The 21372-nt window shown below is 34.3% G+C and overlaps 1 protein-coding gene across 1 annotated transcript in view; it reads right to left on the bottom strand.

The window, feature by feature from the left end:
* Window positions 1-265: 265 nt before the first annotated feature.
* LRRIQ3 (leucine rich repeats and IQ motif containing 3) overlaps window positions 266-21372 on the bottom strand; it is a 117902-nt gene continuing 96795 nt past the window's right edge. The window contains exons 7-8 of the mRNA XM_037042432.1: window positions 9560-10286; window positions 266-1230 (exon numbers count right to left, since the gene is read on the bottom strand). Coding sequence (XP_036898327.1) covers window positions 1074-1230; window positions 9560-10286 — 884 coding nt within the window. The 3' untranslated portion in view covers window positions 266-1073. The remainder of the gene's footprint in view (window positions 1231-9559; window positions 10287-21372) is intronic.

The raw sequence follows: 21372 nt of genomic DNA, 5'->3' as shown, positions 1-21372 counted from the left end.
CAAAACAATTAGAACATTACTACCAGAATTTTTAGCAGTCAAGCATAAAACCACAACTGACTAACTGTTGTTACAAAATACTTAGTTTTTTTTTTAAATTTACCATAGACTACTTAAATTAGAGGATTTAAAAAACTTCCTTTATAATTGACGAATATTAAAGAGAAATCTTGAATGGCATTAGCCGTATTTTATTAAGTCAGCAATGTCATAATAATAGTGACATATTTATTTACTTTTCTAAAGAAATGAAAATACTTTTAAGAAGTGACTAAAAATTTACAAAATATTTTATATCTTTTTAATGTTCTTGTCAAATTTTATGCCATGACAATGTAATGAATTGAGTAGACTTAAAATTAGTATATATCATTTCTGTATACTATGATCACAATTAGATAATTATGTGTGTCTTCTCCCTCTTTCATTTTGCTTCATATATGCAAAGGCAAACACATCAGAAATATAGAAGATCTTATAATAACTAACAAAGTTAACAGAAATGTTTAACTCCTCTTCCATATTTTAAGTTTTCTGAGTTTAAGAGCATGAATCACTGCTGTGGATGTGAACACTTTATTTTGAAAAACAATTCAGATATTGTTTTAAAAAAAATAAATAGAAAATATAATTAAATATATGAAAGCAGGTAATGAAACTAACCAAAGTACACAATGTCTTAATAAAACTCAGCCGTCACGACAGAAATAACTACGGTGAAATTGCCAGAGGGACTGAAAATTGCTTACGAGCTGCTACACTCTGGATATGAAACAATACAAGCAACATGTTTGCCACACTTCCTGCAATAAAGGGGGTCAGATCAGTTTCACTGCCCCTTGGGACTGTGGATACATAAGGAACCTTTGGGGGTGACGAGTCAACCTGATTTAAGTTCAATTATGAACAGTAAGAGAAACATGTTCATTACTTTTTATATTTTAGAAATATTTACATACAAATCCATCTTGTGACACAGAGTGTTTCTTCTTTCATAGTATTATTTCAAAGTCTTTTCACTGAAAATAATGGTCCTAATTCAGAATGACCCTGGTGTGTGACCTGGCATTGGTTCATTCTGTCATTCCACTGGGAACTTTTAGGACTAAATTTGTTTTCACACTGGCTACTCTTGCTTTAGCATCTTGTAATCTTTCGGAAGCTTTTTGGAAGCCAAGCATATCTAAAACAAATTTTTCTTCACAGTGTCTTTTATATGCTTCTTGAGCCCTAAGAGGAAAAAGAAAGGTAATAGAATAAGACACTTTTAAATTACTAAAACCACAACATTCAGTCAAATTGTTAATAATAATTAAATGTAGTAAAAATAGCCATATGCAAACAGGAAATAAAACAAAACTTCACTTAATGTTTTTAGTTTGCTGAAAGATTTTAAATTTTTTAAATACAATCTTTATTATATTTTTAGAACTTCACTTATATAGAATTTGATTATAACATTCACTAATATCCATATCAGGTTAATATTTCTTTTTTTAAGATTTTATTTATTTATTTTTAGACAGAAGGGAAGGGACAGAGAAAGAGAGGGACAGAAACATCAATGTGTGGTTGCTTCTCACACACCCCCTACTGGGGATCTGCCCACAATCCACGCATGAGCCCTGACTGGGAATCGAACCAGCGACCCTTTACTTCACTGGTGGGTGCTCAATCCACTGAGCTACACCAGCCAGGACATATTATTAGGTTAATATTTCTAAGATCTCTATTGGCTACAATAGAATCTATGCAAACTATGGCTTACATTCCCAAAAGGCATCTAAACCAGACTACGCCATGATTTGCAGGACTTTTACTTAAGCCTCACTAAATCCAGGCTTCTTCTAGGACTCTGTTACTGACTGAACTATGTTCCCTCCAAATTTATGTGTTAAAGTCCTAAATCCTAGTACCTTAGAATATGACTGTATTTGGAGAACAGGTCCTTTAAGAGGTAATTCAATTTAAATGGGTTCATATGTGTGAGCTCTAGTCTAATACGAGAAGATGAAGAGACACCAAGCATATGCACACGCAGGACAAAGGCCATGTGAGGATACAGTGAGAAAGTGGCCATACACACACCCAAGAGAGAGGCCTGCGGAGCAATCAAACCTGTCAGCATCGTGATCTCGGATTTCTAGCCTCTACAACTGTGAGAAGACATTTTGCTGGACAATCTACCCAGTCTGTAGTATTTTGTTACGGCAGTCCTGGGAGACTAACAAAAACTCTAAGTTAGAGAAAGATGAGCCAGGTCACCCTGTCACACCTGAACATGCCAAGGACCTTAGAATTTATTCATTCATCCTCATTTGTTCAACAGCTGTGCATTATAATGTTTGGTACACTCCCTAAGTGCTATGAACACAAAGATAAATATATGACATGATACATGAGAAGCTTAGAGGAAGAGAAGTAAAAGTATGTAAATACAAATAAAATGCTATAATACCATAATGAAAGCACGATGGAACAGGACAGAGTGAAACCTGAAGTTACTAGAAAACATAATCTGGAGAACAGGCAGAGGGGAAAAGGAGCAGGCTTCAGGCTCAAATCAAAGCAGCGAGGGCAGCGCAGCCCAGCACGTCCGAGAAGTGCCATCGCTCTGTGTGCCTGGGCAATACAGTTCTGGTAAGAGCAGTAGAGCAGATAAGCCCAGGAAAACAGAATTGGACTAGATCACAGTGTTCTTTATCTGTATGTAAGGGCACTCAGAATCTAGATTTGGAAAGTGAAAACAGAGCCAAAGTCTAGAAAGCTTAAAAATTATTCACTGTGCGATTTTGGAGTAGTTATTTTCACTCTCTCTTTGAAACTGGGATAATCCACCTCATAGGATTTAGTAAAGGACCAAACAAATTAACATATTTGAAATCCTTAGAGGAATGCCTGACACATACTAAGTCCTTTTACTAGACAAATAGTAGTGGCATTCACTAGGGCAGAAAATGTCAGAGCAACAACTAGAGGGGGAGAAAGATGGAAGTTCTGTTTTTGTAAAATGGAATGTTTTGTTTTTTAATATATATTTTATGGATTATGCTATTACAGTTGTCCCATCAGACTCTCAGCTGATTTCTCAAAGGAGACCTTACATGTAGGCAAGAAGGGGCTGGAAAGAAGTATTTCAAGTCATGAAAGGCAAGGACCTACATCAAGATTGGTCTATCCAGCAAAGCTATTATTTAGAATGGAAGGGCAGATAAAGTGCCTCTCAGATAAGATCAAATTCAAGGAGTTCATCATCACCAAGCCCTTATTATATGAAATGTTAAAGGGACTTATCTAAGAAGAAGAAGTTAAGAAATATGAACAGTAAAAAGACAGCAAACTCACAGATATTAACAACCACACCTAAAACAAAAGCAAACTAAGCAAACAACCAGAAGAGGAACAGAACCACAGAATGGAGGTCACATGGAGGGTTAAAATGGAATGTTAAAAGCCCGGCTGTCTGGGTGGAGATACTAATGGAGTAGAATATAGAGAAGCAAGCGCTTGTGTTGAAGAGAACAGGGAGTGAAGCCATTCCGCTTGGGTTTGAAAGCCAGTTCTGCAACTTCCTGATTCTGTGATTTCTGAAAAGTTATTTTAAGCTATGTCGGTATCATTTTCTTCATTTTTAAGATGGAACAGTTCAACTCACAGGGGTTAGTAAGGAATAAATAATCTAGTACATTTAAAAACTTTAGAGAAATGCCTAGAATGTAACAATCAGTCAATGAAAATCAGCTATAACTATTGTGTCTGGAGCGCTGGAAGATAATCTTGTCTGGACATGTAGCAAAGTCACTCACCTTGAAAGAGACTTTATAAATGTAATTAAGGGTACTGATTTAGTCTAAAAATGCACTGAAATAGCTCTCCCACAGATAACAATTATAAACTGTGGACAAAATGCAAGAAAACTATTTAAAAGAATTAAAGAGAAACACAATAATTTATCACAGTTATACAGTGTATCAGGATCAAACAATCGGAAAATAAAATTATGAACTAAATTCCATTTACAATACCATCAAAAAATCCTATAAAATACTTTGACACAAGCTAAACAAAAATATGCAAGGCCTATCTCTGAAGAATACATGTTGTGAAAGTAAAAGAAGAATTAAAAATGATAAAAGAATTTAGCCATAAGTAAATATGCACGAGTTTCAAACTTAAGAGGTAAGGCAGTGCCAAGTGACAATGGTGATTTTGTGTGCTGATGGAAATGACTTTAAAGGTTGCTGGGATCCAAGTGCGTTTAGGTTACAACAATCCAATCGAGAGGGTTGTTCTTATGAATTAACCACGGATTAACTCCTTTTAGGAGTTAACTATGATTAAAGGAGAAGTCAGAGGGAGAAAAGCTTCACAAATCAAGATATAAAGACCATAGTGAATGAAGAAGGCAGTCTAGGAGTCACCTGATGTCCGAAACACAAAGGAGCAGAAGGTGTAACTGGGCAACTGCCTCACGTGCCGCATCTTCACGCTAACTGATGCTCGTCTTCAACATGGACAGCCCGCGGCTCTGCCCTGAACAGGACCATCGGTTTTTTGGGATACGGGTAATAATACTGGGGAAGACATGACCAGCCTACCTGGTACGTAAGTTCTTTCAGTTCAAAGTCTCACTTTAAGGCATCCTTCAATGCCCCTGTGGGTATTTTATCGATTTTCTAAACTAGAGATTTATGGCTCCCCTTTCTTCTTCCATTCCTGCTCACCCAACAGCAGGAACAGGGCGTCACTCTCTCAGTCATGACTTCACTGGTTACTGACATTCGTTTGAATGCTTTTAGGTAAAGTATTTGAGCCAGAAAAGAAATTAAAAACTCTAACGTCTCTAGGCAGACTCTACTCAATTTTTTCGAGACATAGCCCTCTTCTGCTTGTTGATACTCTAGCTTTATTTGAAAATATTTAATGAATAAAACACAATAATGCCTTTTAGGACATTTAGGCAATACTATGTTGCCTTATTCCTGTGTGCTTTCAAAGATAGTATCTTTGCAGCAGTTTACAAGAGAAGGTAAAATTCAGTTAAGATACATTAAGAAGCTTACTTGACTCTGTATCTTCTACAAATTAATGATGGCCAGACATTCAATTTGCTGTGATAAAACAAAGCTGATTAAATTTCCCTAACACTGATTTACACTATATTTGTCTTTTGATATAAAAGACTAGCTTTCATTCTCTTTTACAAAATATTTTAATTATAGAAAACTATTTCCAAAAATCTCTCATACACACAGAGTATGCATTAATGAAAACTGTTTAAAAATTATGGCAGAGAAAAACATAAAATATATTATTCTTAAAAAGGTATTATATATACAGCTATAATGGTATAATCAATAAAATATATTTAAAAAAACAAAAAATAAAATAAAAATAAAAATAAAAAATGAGAGGAAGGCTCTGGCCAGGTAGATCAATTGGTTAAAACATCTTTCTGATATGCCAAGGTAGTGAGTTTGGTCCCTGGTCAAGGCACATAAAGGAACCAACCAATGAATGTATAAACAAGTGGAACAAAAAAAAGGTATTATATAAAGTACCTTAGTAAATAGTTTAAAAATTGCTAGTTATAAACAGGAAAGGCAAATGTTTTCTTCTTGACACCCCTTTCTAGTACAAATTATTTTTTGTAAATGATGGCATTTATAAATGTAAATGAAATAGGCAGCTATAATGTTCTCAAGTATTTCTAGATAAGCTTTAAATATATGTATGTATTTATGTAGTTTGACCACTTAAAATATAACCAGGTAAAGCTGTGGCTTTTAAACTTAAATCTAATAGCAGAACAAAATCATGTGCAAAACTTTGAAAGGGTTAAAAAAGTACTGGGTTCCCTGTATACTGTACCCTTCAGAGTTATCTGTGTGTTTCAATCTCTTTGTGCTATTTTACAGCTCTGTAAATTGAGAAAAACTATGAGCAATGCAAATGACCTATGTCTATAGAAATGTAAATGAATTTGTCTAATTCAGTTACAATTGATTATTGTCAGTGGATAATGACTAAATTTACTTTTGACATTTCTGATTGCCTGTTTATATGCATGCTCTTAGAATTCTCATTTGAATTGGTTGTAGTGTCTTACTAGTTTCTTCATTAATTAATGTCTTAAATAAAACTTTGGCATGTTCATTTTATATTTATATGAGTCGTGGTTTTATGTTCTTAAAATATCCTTTGTAAAGAAAATGTGATGTATTTATGTGAATATCATCAGCCATAAAAAGAAAACACTGCTATTTGCAATAAGCTGGTGGAAGTTGACAGCATTATGCTAAGTGAATGAAGTCAGACAGAGAAAGCCAAATGCCATTTGACGTCATACACGCAGAATCTAAAACAAACAAATAGATTCAGAGAATAAATTGGTAGTTACCAGAGGTGGGAAGGGGTAAAATGGGTGAAGGGGGTTAAAAGGTATAATCTTACAGTTATAAAATAAATAAGTGATGGGGATGTAATGTATAGTATGTGACTATAGTTAATAATTAAATTGTACATTCAAATGTGACTATTGCATAATAATTGAATATATTATACAATAAAAACTGTATTGAATATTTGAAAATTGCTAATAGAATAAATCTGAAAAATTCTCATAAATAGCACTGTATTGAATATTTAAAAGTATTGACAAAATAAATTTTAATAGTTCTCATCACAAGAAAAAAATTAACTATATACGGTTTCAGAAGTTAGCCAGACTTAATGTGGTGATCATTATATAAAAATAGCAAGGTAGGATGCTATACATCTAAAACTAATATGCTATATACCAATGATACCTCAGTAAAAATCTTTCACAACAAATAAAATTTAAAGTTACTAAGTGTAGGTTAAAGTATTTTGAATCAATACAAAATTTTATAATCTCCTTACTTGAGTTTGAAATTTAAAAATCTGCATATGGAACAATTAAATATTTTTGCATTTGAGACATGTTTGTCCCAAGTGTATTCTGGGGATTAGTGTTCTCAGAACACTAGTATTTCCTAAAAAGAAGATTCTGTGGTAAAATGCATGTCTAAACTGTTTAAAATGCAATGATTGTTTTTCTTGGTAGGATTTCTAATGGTCTTTACTGTAAGACTACCCACTGGGATTTAGAGGCCCAAGCTAATCCAATTTAATGTTTCTTAAGCAATCACACCTCAACTACTCTACTTCATAAAACTTCTGCTTAGTATATATAGGTAAAGCCATATTCACTAGTTCCTTCCTCTCCCTGTTACCTATTCCGAATGTTCCAATTTTGCTCATCCTCTCTACAGATAAGGTTTTCCCCTCATATCTCCACTTTTCCAAATTCTGATCAACAGTTGTAATTTCCCTATTCTGCAATAATTGAAATGCATGCTTAAATTTGTCACTGGGCTGTGAGTTTTTGGAGGATCAAGAGTATCTTCATAATTTTTCTATGGGGGTATAGGAGAGAACAAAAATGAATTGACAAGTTGATGTTAAGCTTTCTCTTTAAAGGTTCCCTATATTGCTCTCACCTATTTATTTAAATTTTAAATCTGCACCATGATAGTTCTTATACTATTATGGCCTGTGTTATTATTTCACTCAAGAAGTCTTATTGCCTGGTGACCTAGATTTTCAGTTTCTTGGGGCCCCAGGCATTTTATGTCCCTACATCACCTGGCATACTGAACACCTGGGAGCGAGCTACTATTTGAATGATTTGAAATGTAGGTAAGTAGTACTCCTTTGTAGAAATGCCAGTGATCACAGAGGGACAAAAAAAGAATGGCAGGACAAATTTACTGTAATAAAATTAAGTACTTGTTCTAAGATAGATACCTATTCTAATGACTAGTGAAGATATTCATAGGTTGGTTAATTATATTTTAGTATATATGTAATAATTTTTATTATATACGTTCAGTTTACAAACATTTAGAAGAAATGCACACCTGGCCGGTGTAGCCCAGTGGACTGAGCGTAGGCCTGCAAGCCAAAGTGTTGCTGGTTTGATTCCCAGTCAGGGCACATGCCTGGGTTGTGTGGCCAGGCCCCCAGAAGGTGGTGCATGAGAAGCAACCACATATTGACGTTTCTCTCCCTCTCCTTCCCTTCCCCTCTCTAAAAATAAATAAATAAAATCTTTCTGAAATGCATTGCTTCTCATTCCAATGACTAAAGTGTTGAGTATGAAGATATAAAAAACACTTGTCCATGCTATGTGGTCCAAATGGACTTACTGACGCATACAACCATTAATTTAAAAACTGTGATTTTTACCTATTTTCTTCAATAAATAATTATTGAAGAGACTTTTTAAACTATTGTACCAAGTACTGAAATGGAACAATAGACCAAATGATCTTATAAAGCCTTCATAAGCTTACCTGGTATAAGCCCTCTTATAATTCCTTACAACTGAGATTTTTAAAAACTGCTTGGGAGCAACTTCAAATGCAAAGGACTAAGATTAGAAAAGCAGTTGGGGAGAGAGTGATAGTGAAATGTAATAATAAAATAAAATAATAATAATAAATAATAATAAAATAATAAAATAAAAGGATAAATGTTGTCAGTGGTTGTCCAATTCACACACTGTGTCATGGGGCCAAAAAGGGGAAAACAGTCACGCTCAGCGGAGCGTCAGCTACTGATGTGCTTTCCCCCTCACATGTGGGCACCACCCCTTCACCAGCCTCGACACTTCAAAAAACATTCGCTCAACAACATAGAGTCTCTGTTGCATAATATATAGGAAACAGAAACACTGTGGGATAGTGGTGCCTTTTGGGAGTAAATATCTGAGGGAAAAAGGCGATAGAATCTGTTAGATTTTAGGGAGAAGAAAGCACCAAGCTGAGTAGGGAGTGGTGAGTAATGTAGTCTGTCTGGAGCAAAGAGTGAGGCTAGGGGAAGAGCAAGGAGGCCACAGAGTACAATTTAGTGAGATGGGTCTCGACAGACAGGCAGGAAGAGATCGTGATGTCTGGCCTCTGACTGGAAATGCCGCTCAGAGGAGATTAGATTTTGTGGACAATTGAAGGTATCAATGTATTTAAGAAGTAAATGACATGATAAGAACTTAAAAGATAGTTTAAGTTTGTAGACTGGAGAACATATATGGTTGAAGAACAGATGAAGAATGGAGATAGAGGTTTCAATTGAAAAGATAATGAATTCTCAGAGGAACTATGAGAGTATGAATTAGTTTAGGAGAAGTGGGATTGAAAAAGGATCTGCTTGAGATTCCTCTTACAAGTAAAATGGATAGGGAAACATATTAGATGTTGGCAATAAGGGAAACTGAGTTGCAAAAGACTGAGTTTACTAGTACTGGTCAAGAGGCTAGTGATGATGTTGTTTACAGCATCATTGGATAAGGGTGGGGATGGCGAAGTACTGAGCTGTATCATCTTTGGCAATATATTAGGATGCATTTGTCCATTCCTGTCTTCAAAAGTAAGATATACCATGTTATAAAGTACTGTTTTTTAGATCTCAAGATTTAGTATGCAATATTCACATGAAATTGACTTAAACGTTTCTATTATATCAAAATTGTACTTACCTAAATTCCTTATTGAATTTAAGTAAATGTTTTTGATATTTTTCTGTTTCTACTTTTTTCTTAACAATCAGACGTTTCTCTTTTAAGAGAACTTCATTTTTCTTCAATCTGTCGATTTTAGTTATTCCTTTGGTCAAAACAGTACGCTCATTATTTAACTGTAGAATTAATAAACGTTCTTTTGCTCTGTGCTCTTTTTCTTCTAGAAACAAAGCTCTCCTTTCTCTAACTTTTTCAAGGTAGTTGACTCTGTCCTGCCAAAGTCGGTACAAACCAGCCTGGACGGCCCTCTTGTCCTCTGCCATTTGTTTTTGGGCAGCATACCTTCTCTTGTGTAAAGTCTCTTGAACAGCTAAACTGGCTTGTTCCTCAGCAGCTTGAGCCTTGGTTACAGCGATTACTTTTTTCTCATGGCTCTCCTGCTTCTTCTGTTCTAAGTAGTATTTATCAATATCAGAAAGTGTTTTGAGTTTTATACTGGTTCTGGGTGCTGTAAAAAAATCTCTTCTTGCATTCTTCTCCAATGGCATGTGCTTTTTTTTAATTACTGTTTTTTGGTGAGTGGTAGGAAATGGCATGGCATATGTAGGAGCAGAATCTCGTTTCTTCTCCTTCAATGCTGCAGCGTATTTCAATGAATCTGCAGAATGTATGGGTGGTTTCAACACTGATATCCTAAAACTGGCATGCAATCCTTCCTCCTCAGTTTCATGTTCAGACTCCTGACCTACATCACAACAGCAGACAAATACAGTATATTATACAAATGTTAAGCACAGTTTAATTTCTGTCTCAGTTGTTTTTGAAAAATACATTAATAAAAGTCACAAGAACCTGCTATTAATTTATATTAAGAAGCATTTTCCCAACTGATATTTCTTTTCAATTTATGATTCAATCGTGATTTTGGAAAGAAAAAAATCACTACTGAAACATTTTAACACAAAAATGCACTGATTTTTATGTTTCCTGCATTACCTTATCTTTTAAAATTATTTAACTTGCACTGACTCAAAAGAAGTATCTTACACTTAAACATGCATATTACTTTTCCATATAGTTATTATCTCGTAATTGCAGAGAACTCATAATCTATTTTACCTTTTTTCCTCAATTCTGGTGGAAACTAATAGCTGCCAACAACATTGCCTTTCCCTTCATGGACACACAAAGGAACCATATCTCTCAGCCTTCTTTGCTATCCTTGTGGCCACCAGACAAAGTCCTCCCCTACAGAATGTGGACAGAAGTGATATCTGTCATTTCTGGTCCACGTCTATCAAGAAACAAATGTGCCTCCTCCTTCCTTCTTTCTCTGATGCACGGAGATAAGGATAGGGCCCTAGTAGATGGTAGATACACAAGTCGGAAGGATCTTGGCTCACTGAATCCCTGTGGAAAACTACTGAGTGATAAGGATTATCTGACTTGGAGTCTACGGAAGCCAGAAATAAAATCCGAGAGAAGTGAGTGTCCCTATTTGCAGAAGACATAATCTTATATCTAGAAAACTCTAAAGACAAAACATGGTTACAACTAGTGAATTGACTAAAGTTGCAGAATACAAAATCAACATACAAAAACTAGTTGCATTTCTATACACTAACAAAAAAACATCTGAAAAAGATATCCCACTATGATTGCATCAAAAGAATGAAATTCTTACAAATAAATATTACCAAGCAGGTGAGAGATCTTCACACTTAATACATTAAAAGATTGATGAAAGAAAATGAAGAAGACATAAATAAATAGTTACCTTGTATTCATAGATTGAAAGAAACAATGTTGTTAAAAAAGTCTATACTACTCAAAGGTACCTAAAAGCTCAATACAATCCTATCAAAATCTCAGAGGCATTTTTTACAAAAATTAAAAAACAATTCTATAGTTCATATAAAACCACAAAAAACAACAAATAGACAATCAATCTTGAGAAAAAAACTAAGCTAGAGACAAAATACTCCTTGTTTTCAAAATATATTATAAAACTACAGTAATCAAAATATAGTAGTAAGGTATTAGAATGAAGACAGACACAAAGACTAATGGAAAGAACAGAGAACCCAGATATAAATTCCCAATATGCAATAAACTGATGTCTGACAAGGGTACCAAGCATACACAATAGAGAAAGAATTTTCTTTTCAACAAATAGTGATGGTAAAAGTGGAATTCCACATGCACAAGAATGAAATTAGAAACTTATCTCACACTGTACAGAAAAAAATCACTCAAAATTGATTAAAGACTTAAGTACAAGGCCTAGAATTATAAAACTCTTAGAAAAAATATAGGGGGAAGCATTATGACTTTAGTATTGACAATAATTTCATGACCATGACACCAAAAACAGGCAATAAAAGCAAAAATAGACAAGTCGGATTACATTATATTAAAAAGCTTCTGCACAGCAAAGGAATCAACAGTGTAAAAAGGTAACTCACAGAATGGGAAAAAATGTTTTTAAAAAATATATATTTTATAAAGTATGTATTTATATTATATATATATATTTAAAAATCCCCTTAACTCCTTATTTTATATATACAGTTATATATATTTTTTAAAATATATATTTATATGTATATATGCATATATAAAGAAATATGGGTGTATATATATAAAGAAATATGTATGTGTGTGTGTATATATATATATATATATATATATATATATATAAAATAAGGAGTTAATCTCCCAAATATAAGGAACTCCTATAACTCAATGGTAAAAAAACTTAATACTGCATTTTTAAGTGGACTGAAAACTTTATTAAACATTTCTCCAAAAACACACAAATGACTATCAAATATATTGAAAAAACCTCACTGTCACTAGTCGTCAGGGAAGTATAAGTCAAAACCACAAGGCAATATCTGCTCACACCTGTTAGGATGGCTACTATTATAAAGACAAATACCACATGTATTTGTGAGGATGTGGGGAAACTGGAACCTCTGCACACTGTTGGTGGCAATGAAAAATGATGCAGCTGCTATGGAAAACAGTATGGAGGTCCCTCAAAAATGAAAAATAGTATTATATATGATCCAGCAACCCTACTTCTTATATTTATCAAAAAAATTAAATCAGGATGTCAAAGAGATAGTAACACTTTTATGTTGACTGCAGCACTGTTCACAAAAGCCAAAGTGTGGAAACAACAGATGAATGACAACATTCCACTAACAGATGAATGGCTAAACAAAATATGGCATTTACATACTCTGGAATATGTTCAGTCTTTCAAAAGAAGGAAATTCTGCAATATACTACAAATTACAGGAGATTCCCAGACACTATGCTAAGTGAAATAAGTCAGTCACAGAAAGACAAATGCTGCTTGATTCCATTTATATGAGGTATCTAAAATAGATATTGGCCCTGACTGGTGTAGCTCAGTGGATTGAGCGCAGGCCTGTGAACCAGAGGATCGCAGTTTGATTCCCAGTCTGGGCCCATGCCTGAGTTGCAGGCCAATTCCCAGCAGAGAACACACAAGAGGCAACCATACATTGATATTCCTTTCCCTCTCTCCTTCCCTTCCCCTCTAAAGATAAATTAATAAGGTCTTTAAAAAAATAGATATTGAGGATTTTTAATTGCTATGTGTGGTCATATTAGAGTTTTCTATTTTTCTCTTTCCTAAATTATTAATTTCTCATTTGTTTCCATTAAGATTCATCCTGATATGTTACCGATTCTTTCATTTTAATTTATTTTTGGATAACATATCTAGTATGTCTAAGATCCTGTGAACATTTACCCAATCTCAGATCTCAAATTTCAATTTCAGTGATTTACTAATGTAATAGAGACTGATTTCCCCTAATGGCAGATACTTAAAATTACATATGGTCTCAATGAAGAACTTAATAGCTTCCAGCTTCCTAGAGTCATTTTGATTTATCCATCTATTAATTCATCTATCTATCCATTCTCCATCTATGCATTTATATTTTAGTAGCTTGAAAATTCAATCAAAATTCAGTAATCACAACTATAAAATTTCTTTTTCAAACTCCCTCAGTTTCTAACTTTCCCTCTATATTTTACTTTCCTTTTTAATACTCTGAGAATTACTTGGTTTCTATGACTATTAGCCATCTTTCTTTAATAGAAAAACATTTTCTTTGCCAAACAAAGGAATCAGATAGCCAATGTAATAAATGTTAAAATGTATATACGTAACACTGAACACTCCCTCTATATAAAGTACATGTGTAAATATGGGAGATGAGGCACCATGATAGGCATGATCCTAGGTCTCAAAGGGGTGGTGATGCCATTTGTTGAAACAAGAAATACTGGGGAGAGATTAGATTTAGAGAATTAGATTAAATAAATAGTCTATGTATTACTTTTTCTGAAGTTTACAGTTTTCACATCCAAACAGAAGCTAACATTTTATTAATGTCATATTTAAATTATTTTAGTTTATTTTTTAATTCTTAATATGTCATTTTGAAATATTTAATTCTATAAATAATAAAATCATTTTAAAGTGATATCATTTTCCATTTACAAGATTACCAATAATAATCAGGTAAAAGCTGAGATAAAAAACATCTTTTTATAGTTTTTATTAATTATACCAGATGATTTTTGAGGTACAGCCACTATTTCCACCAATTGCATTCTTCAAATATAGTTTACCTTATGAAAAAAAATGTTTGCTGGAAAATTATCCTTATATTTGTACAACATATGAAATTCTCTATTTAAGAGTAAAACAACTGGAACACATTTTTATTAATTTATTCTCGACAGGTAATTTTTAAATAATTGTATTTACTTTTAGAGAGGGGTAGGGAGAGAGGGAAAGAAACATCTGTCGGCTGCCTCTCCTACAAGCCCCGACTGGGGACGGACTCCATGACCCAAGCATGTGCCCTCACCAGGGGGCAAAAAACTTAAAATTGTTACTTGAATATCAACTGATTATTTGTAAGAAGTTTCTTACAAATAATTGTTGAGATTGCAATGACATGGTTGTCATTGGTGACAGCAACATCTCTGATAAACATCCTCACCGTCAACATCCAGCATGCTTTAAAAAGGTCTACATTTGATGTTTTTGAAGATCGTTATTGAGATATATTTAACTACCATAAAAATTCATCATTAACTTCCAGCCAAGATGGAGGTGTAGGTAGATACACTGTGCCTCCTCACACAACCAAAAAAAGGACAGTGAGAATTTAAAAACAAAAACAACAACACCAAACTACGTGGGTTTCCCCAACCAGGTGAACACCTAAGGCTCGACCCCTCACTATGTAATAGGCATTTCAAGACAAAAAATGGCCCAAACAAACAAACAAAAAACAGATCAAAGCTCCAGAAACAATAAAACTAAGTGACAAAGAGGTAGTTAACCTATCAGGTGCACAGTTCAAAACACTGGTAATCAGGATGCTCACAGAATTGGTTGAATTTGATCGCAAATTAGATAAAAAAATAAAGACTGTGCTAAGTGAAATAAAGAAAAATATACAGGAAACCAATAGTGATGGGAAGGAAACTGGGACTCAAATCAATGGTATGGACCAGAAAGAAAAAAGAAAGAACCAAATAGAAAAGAATGAAGAAACAAGAATTCAAAAAAGGGAAAAAAAAGGAGAGGATTAAGAACCTCCAGGACATCTTTAAACATTCCAACATCCGAATTATAGGGGTACCAGAAGGAGAAGAGGAAGAGCAACAAGTGGAAAAGTTATTTGAACAAATGATAAAGGAGAACTTCCCCAATCTGGCAAAGGAAGCTCCGAGGGTCCCAAAGAAGGTGGACCCATGGAGGAACACACCAAGGCACATCATAATTACATTAGCCAAGATTAAAATGAAGGACAGAATTCTAGAAGCAGCAAGAGATAAGGGGATGGTCACCTACAAGGGAGTTCCCATCAGACTGTCAGCTGATTTCTCAAAAGAGACCTTACAGGCAAGAAGGAGCTGGAAGGAAGTATTCTAAGTCATGAAATCCAAAGNGGCAAAGGAAATAGACTTCAAGAAGTCCAGGAAGCTCCGAGGGTCCCAAAGAAGGTGGACCCATGGAGGAACACACCAAGGCACATCATAATTACATTAGCCAAGATTAAAATGAAGGACAGAATTCTAGAAGCAGCAAGAGATAAGGGGATGGTCACCTACAAGGGAGTTCCCATCAGACTGTCAGCTGATTTCTCAAAAGAGACCTTACAGGCAAGAAGGAGCTGGAAGGAAGTATTCTAAGTCATGAAATCCAAAGACCTACATCCAAGGCTTCTCTATCCAGCAAAGCTTTCATTTAGAATGGAAGGGCAGATAAAGTGCTTCTCAGATAAGATTAAGTTAAAGGTGTTCACAATCACCAAGCCCTTATTATATGAAATGTTAAAGGAATTTACCTAAGAAAAAGAAGATAAAAATATGAACAGTAAAAAGACAGCAAACTCATAGTTATTAACAAAAACAAAAGCAAACTAAGCAAACAACTAGAACAGGAACAGAACCACAGAAATGGAGATCACATGGAGGGTTAGCAACAAGGGAATGGGAGGGGGAGAGAGGGAGAAAGGGTACCAAGAATAAGTAGCAGATTTACAGAGAATAAGAGAATAGATGGTAGGTAGAAAATAGACAGAGGGAGGGTAAGAACAGTATAGGAAATGTAGAAGCCAAAGAACTTATACGTACAACTCATGGTTAAGAACTAAAGTGGGGGAATGTGGGTGGGAGAGGGTGTGCAGGATGGAGGGGAGTGAAGGGGGGGGAATGGGACAACTGTAATAGCATAATCAATAAAATATATTTAAAAAACAAAAAATCATCATTAAACATTAAATTGTACAATGTGATGGTTCCAATGCATTAAGTGTTGTGAAACTGTCCACCATGTACCAGATGTTTAAAACATGCCCCTTGTGACCAAAGGAAATGCAGCACCTGTTTGAGCCACTTGTTAACCACCCCCCCGCCCCCCCATCTGCCACCACCCTACCCTAGGCAACTGCAAATCCACCTCACATCTCTATAGATCCATGTGTTATGGACATTTAATAAAAAGTAAATAAATAGTATAAGAGGGTTTAAAGATAGATATGGTCTTTTTTAGATTAGAATCTGGAATGATTCCAAGTGGTTTTGATCATATATTTTAAAATACAGTTACTCATCTCAAGAGAATAAATTTGATGTTTGCCCTGTAGAAATAGCTCTTATACAGAAGATTTTAAAACATTAAAACTAAAAATTTTAAGGAAATATTTATTAATGCATAAAACAATACAGTCATTATGTTTTAAAATTAGTGATGCCATTATGACATATCATGTAGCTTAAGAAAAAACTTCACTTTATATATATTAAGAGAATGAGCACATAAAGGATAAATGTCTTACTATTATGATAAAAATAATTTGAACTGTGAAAACATCCTGAAAGAACTGATGACCTAAAGTTTCTTACATAACAGTAGCAACCTGAAGATAATGTATCTACAAAGACTTGAAGACTATTACAAGATAGTTGGCATTACAAAAAAAATTTTAGTACAACACATCAATTAATTTTATTTTCTTTATATAATAATCTCTGCAAATGCTTATCCCAGCTTCTGTTTGTATACATTCAGCAAAAGATGTCACTAATTCTTAAAGCAGCTCATTTTAATTTTGATTTTCTATAATTTTAAGAATGTTTTTATATTAAGAAATAGTTTCTCCTCTTTATTAATTACAACTCCCTATAATTACTCTTCCCTAAACAAGCTTCCATTTGCTATGATGCTGTTAAAAAATAAATCATAATCTGAATATCAAGTGCTAAGAGGCCTGCCATTAGAGTAAAATAAGAGGCTTTTATTTCATTCCAGATGCCATAATTCATAAAACCAAAGATATATCAGCTATTGAACAGTATGAAAATACACAGTTCATTCACAATAAGCTTGAGGCCAACAGAATGCCCAAGTCTATTTCACATGAATATTCTTTAAGTCATGTATCCTTTGGTATTCCTTAAAATAGTTTTCTTTACATGACAGACTTAAATGCTTATTCTTATAAAATGTTATCTTTTTAGATTAAGCTTAGTCTCAATATTTATGATACTATTCTTTCATTAAATATGAGCTAACTCCCCCAGCCTCATAAAACACATAATCATGCCACTTGTACTTTATTCTAGGTCTCCTAAAAATATTTAAGTAAAGAAGGTGATACCAAGATATTACATTAAAAACCTAATTCCAGGTTAACACTAATTCATTTATAATTGTTGTTGTGCTAGAAAACAATACCCATGTCTAAATATTTCCATTTTATCCAAAAAGTTTTTACTATCTCTTAAAGATATTTCTGAAATCAAGGTAGATGCTGCAGACATTATCTATCTACATTACTGTTATTTTAACACTACAACTGATAATAAATATTAGACTTGTTTGATATAATCTGTATTTAGTTACCCACTATGGGATTCCATTGCTTACCACTTCACTTTGGGAATTCTCAAAAACTATTGTGCAATGGATAAATTTCTCAGTAAAACTACCAAGTAAATTTTCATAGATAAATGTCAAGCCTACGGGTATACGAAGTTTAAAAACAACAACAAAAATAGTAGCAGAGGTAATATGTACTGAATACTAGGTACTAGACATTTTACTGTATGACTGAGTGTATGACATGTGCTGAGTCTTATGCCAAATGTTATACAGGTATTTTCTTGTTTAATTTTTACAGCACACTTGTAGAATACCTATTTAGTATACCCTTTTGACTAAAAAAATGCAATCCTTATGGTTCATATAATCAGCACTGTCACAACAGAAAAAAACAAAAAATCATAAGTTAACAGAACAAAGGTTGACTTCTTCTTCATGCAAATCTAGGTTCATGGGGCTTGCCTCCTCCATAATGTAGGTAGAGCGTCTGAAACGCAAGCTCCCCAAGGACTCTCGTGTTTAAAAAGGGACAGAATGGTGAGCTTAAATGCCTCAACCCAGAAGTGACACCTGACTTCAAGTCACAATGACCAGACTTACATTATGTGGTCCCGACCAATCTGTGTGGGAAGCTAGGAAACGCAGACAAGCAAGTGGAATATTATGTAGGCACAAAACACTCATTGCCACAAGGTACCAAGTATCATTGGATCCTTTTCTTCTAAACACAGAACACACTCTTGGATGGAGATAATTGAAAGTTCCATCAAGTCAAGAATTCCTAGATGTGTGCAATAGTCTCTTAATCAGGCTGGATATGGTTTTAATCTAAAGACTAGTGCATTAAAAAAAAACAAGCCAGCCACCTCCTGTCCAACCCTTCCATACACATATTGAGTATAGAAAGACTGAATAGGGAAAGACTAACTACAAATGGAAAGAACAAGAGGCACATTGGTTTACTCTGTGACATTATCCTGTCTCCAAGATATGGGTGGATCCTGGATTAGTCCTTGATTCTGCTTTCTTTCTTTCTTTGAGACATTCTTATGTTTTCTGGAGGTCCATCCTTTCTCATTATTCTCCTTGGCCATATCTCAGGTGGAGAAATTGCCTACATTAGAGGCTGCAAAAGCTTTCTCAGTGCACTTCCTGCTTGCTGAAGATTGCAGCCCAAAATGTATCTTTAAGTCTTGAACAACCAAAGGTATTTCAGACTATGATTCTTTGGTAATACTTTTCCATTAAAATTTCAGATATTTATCTATTTTCTTCTGCCAGTTCAATGTGTCAGTAATTGCATTGAAAATTCTTTTGAAATTGAAGACCACTCAAGGAATTGGAAATATAGTCCATACACATAGATTGGAAAAAATGAACACTGTTATACTATGCATATTAACTAAAGAAGTACATACATTTGATGCAATCCCTATCAAAATCCCAGCAGTGTTTTTCACAGAATTAGAACAAGAAGTCCTAAAGTTTGTATGGAACTGCAAAAGACCCTATACAGCCAAAGCAATTCTGAGAAAAAAATGAACAAAGCCAGAAGTATCTTATTCCCTGACTTCAATGCAATAAAGCTATAGTAACAAAAACAGTATGGTACTGGCAGAAAAACAGACATATGGAACAGAATTGAAAGCCTAGAAATAAAACCGCACACATACATAAAGATACTTCACTACAAAGGAGCCAAGAACAAACAATGGAGAAAGGAAAGTCCCTTCAAGAAAAGGTGCTGGGAAAACTGAACAGACACATGCAAACGAATACATCTACACCGCTGTCTTATATCATACACAACATTAACTCAAATGGATTAAAGACTTGAATGTAAGATTGGAAGCTATAGAATACATAGAAGAAAACATAGATGGTAAGCTCCTTGACATTGGTCTTAAAAATATATTGGTGGATCTAACTCCAATGGCAAGAACCGCAAAAGCAAAATTAAACCAGTGGGGCTACATCAAACTTAAAAGCTTGTGCACAGCAAAGGAAACCATAACAAATTGAAAAGGCAAGCTACAGAATGGGAGAAGATATTTGCAAATATCATACATCTGACATGGTCTTAATATCCAAAATATATAAAGAACTTAGATACCTCAAAACCCAAAAAACAAATAACCTGATTTTAAAAATGTATAGAGGATCTGAACAGACATTTCTCCAATTATGACATACAGATGGCTAACATAAAATGATGTTCAACATCATTAATTATTAGGGCAACATAAATCAAAACCACAATGAGACATCACTCACATCTGTTGGAATGGCTATCAAAAAAAGAAGGAAAGAAAGCCCTGGCTGGTGTAGCTCAGTGGATTGAGTGCAGGCCTGCGAACCAGACGATCGCGGTTCGATTCCCAGTCAGGGCACATGCCTGGGTTGCAGGTTGGTTCCTTGCAGGCTAACTCCCAGCAGGGGACGCACGAAAGGCAACCATACATTGATGTTTCTCTCCCTCTCTCCTTCCCCTCTAAAGATAAATAAATGAATAAAATCTTTAAAAAAAAAGAAGGAAAGAAAAACAAGAAACAACAAGTATTAGGGAGGATGTACAGAAAAGGGAACCTTCACATTGTTGGTGGGAATGAAAATTAGTACAGCTACTTAAAAAAAACAGAACAGAAAATTCTTCAAAAATTATGAATAGAATTACCACATAATCTAATCATTCTACTTCTGAGTATTTATCCAAAGAAAACAAAAAACACTAATTCAAAAATATATATGCACACTTATATTCATTGCAGTACTATGCACAATAGCCAAGATATGGAAACAACCTAAGTGTCCACAAACAGATGAATAGATACAGAACATGTGAGATACACACGCATACACACACAGAGGAAATCTACTCAGCCATAAAAAGGTGAAACCTTGCCATTTGTGACAATTTGAATGGATCTCAAAGGCATTGTGGTAAATGAAATAGTCATATGGAAATATGAGACAAATACCAAAACCTTAACTTAAACCTAAAGACAAATACCATGTAATTTCATTGACACAAGGAATATAAAACAAGAACAAAATGAACAAAACCAAAAACAAATTCATGGAGGCAAACAGCAGGTTGGTAGTTACCAGAGGGAAAGGGGGTGGAGGGGAGGACTAAAAGGATAAAGGGGGTTGATTATATGGTGACAGATAGGAACTACACTTTTGGAGGTGACCACAATGCGGTGTATACAAATGTCAAATTACAATGTTGCACACCTGAAATATAAAAGGTTACAAACTAATCCTAACTCAATTAAAAAATAAATTATTTTGAGTCATGTGCAGTACCTAGGGCTGCTTTATTTTTTCTTGTTTTTTCTAATCTCTCTCACTCTAGAAATTTAATGGAAGTTACTATAAA

Source organism: Sturnira hondurensis, unplaced genomic scaffold, assembly GCF_014824575.4.
Source record: "Sturnira hondurensis isolate 20B ecotype Veracruz unplaced genomic scaffold, ASM1482457v3 Scaffold0000648, whole genome shotgun sequence".
Lineage (NCBI taxonomy): Eukaryota > Metazoa > Chordata > Mammalia > Chiroptera > Phyllostomidae > Sturnira > Sturnira hondurensis.
The sequence above is the reverse complement of the archived record's forward strand: the minus strand, read 5'-3'. Positions and strand labels throughout refer to the sequence as shown.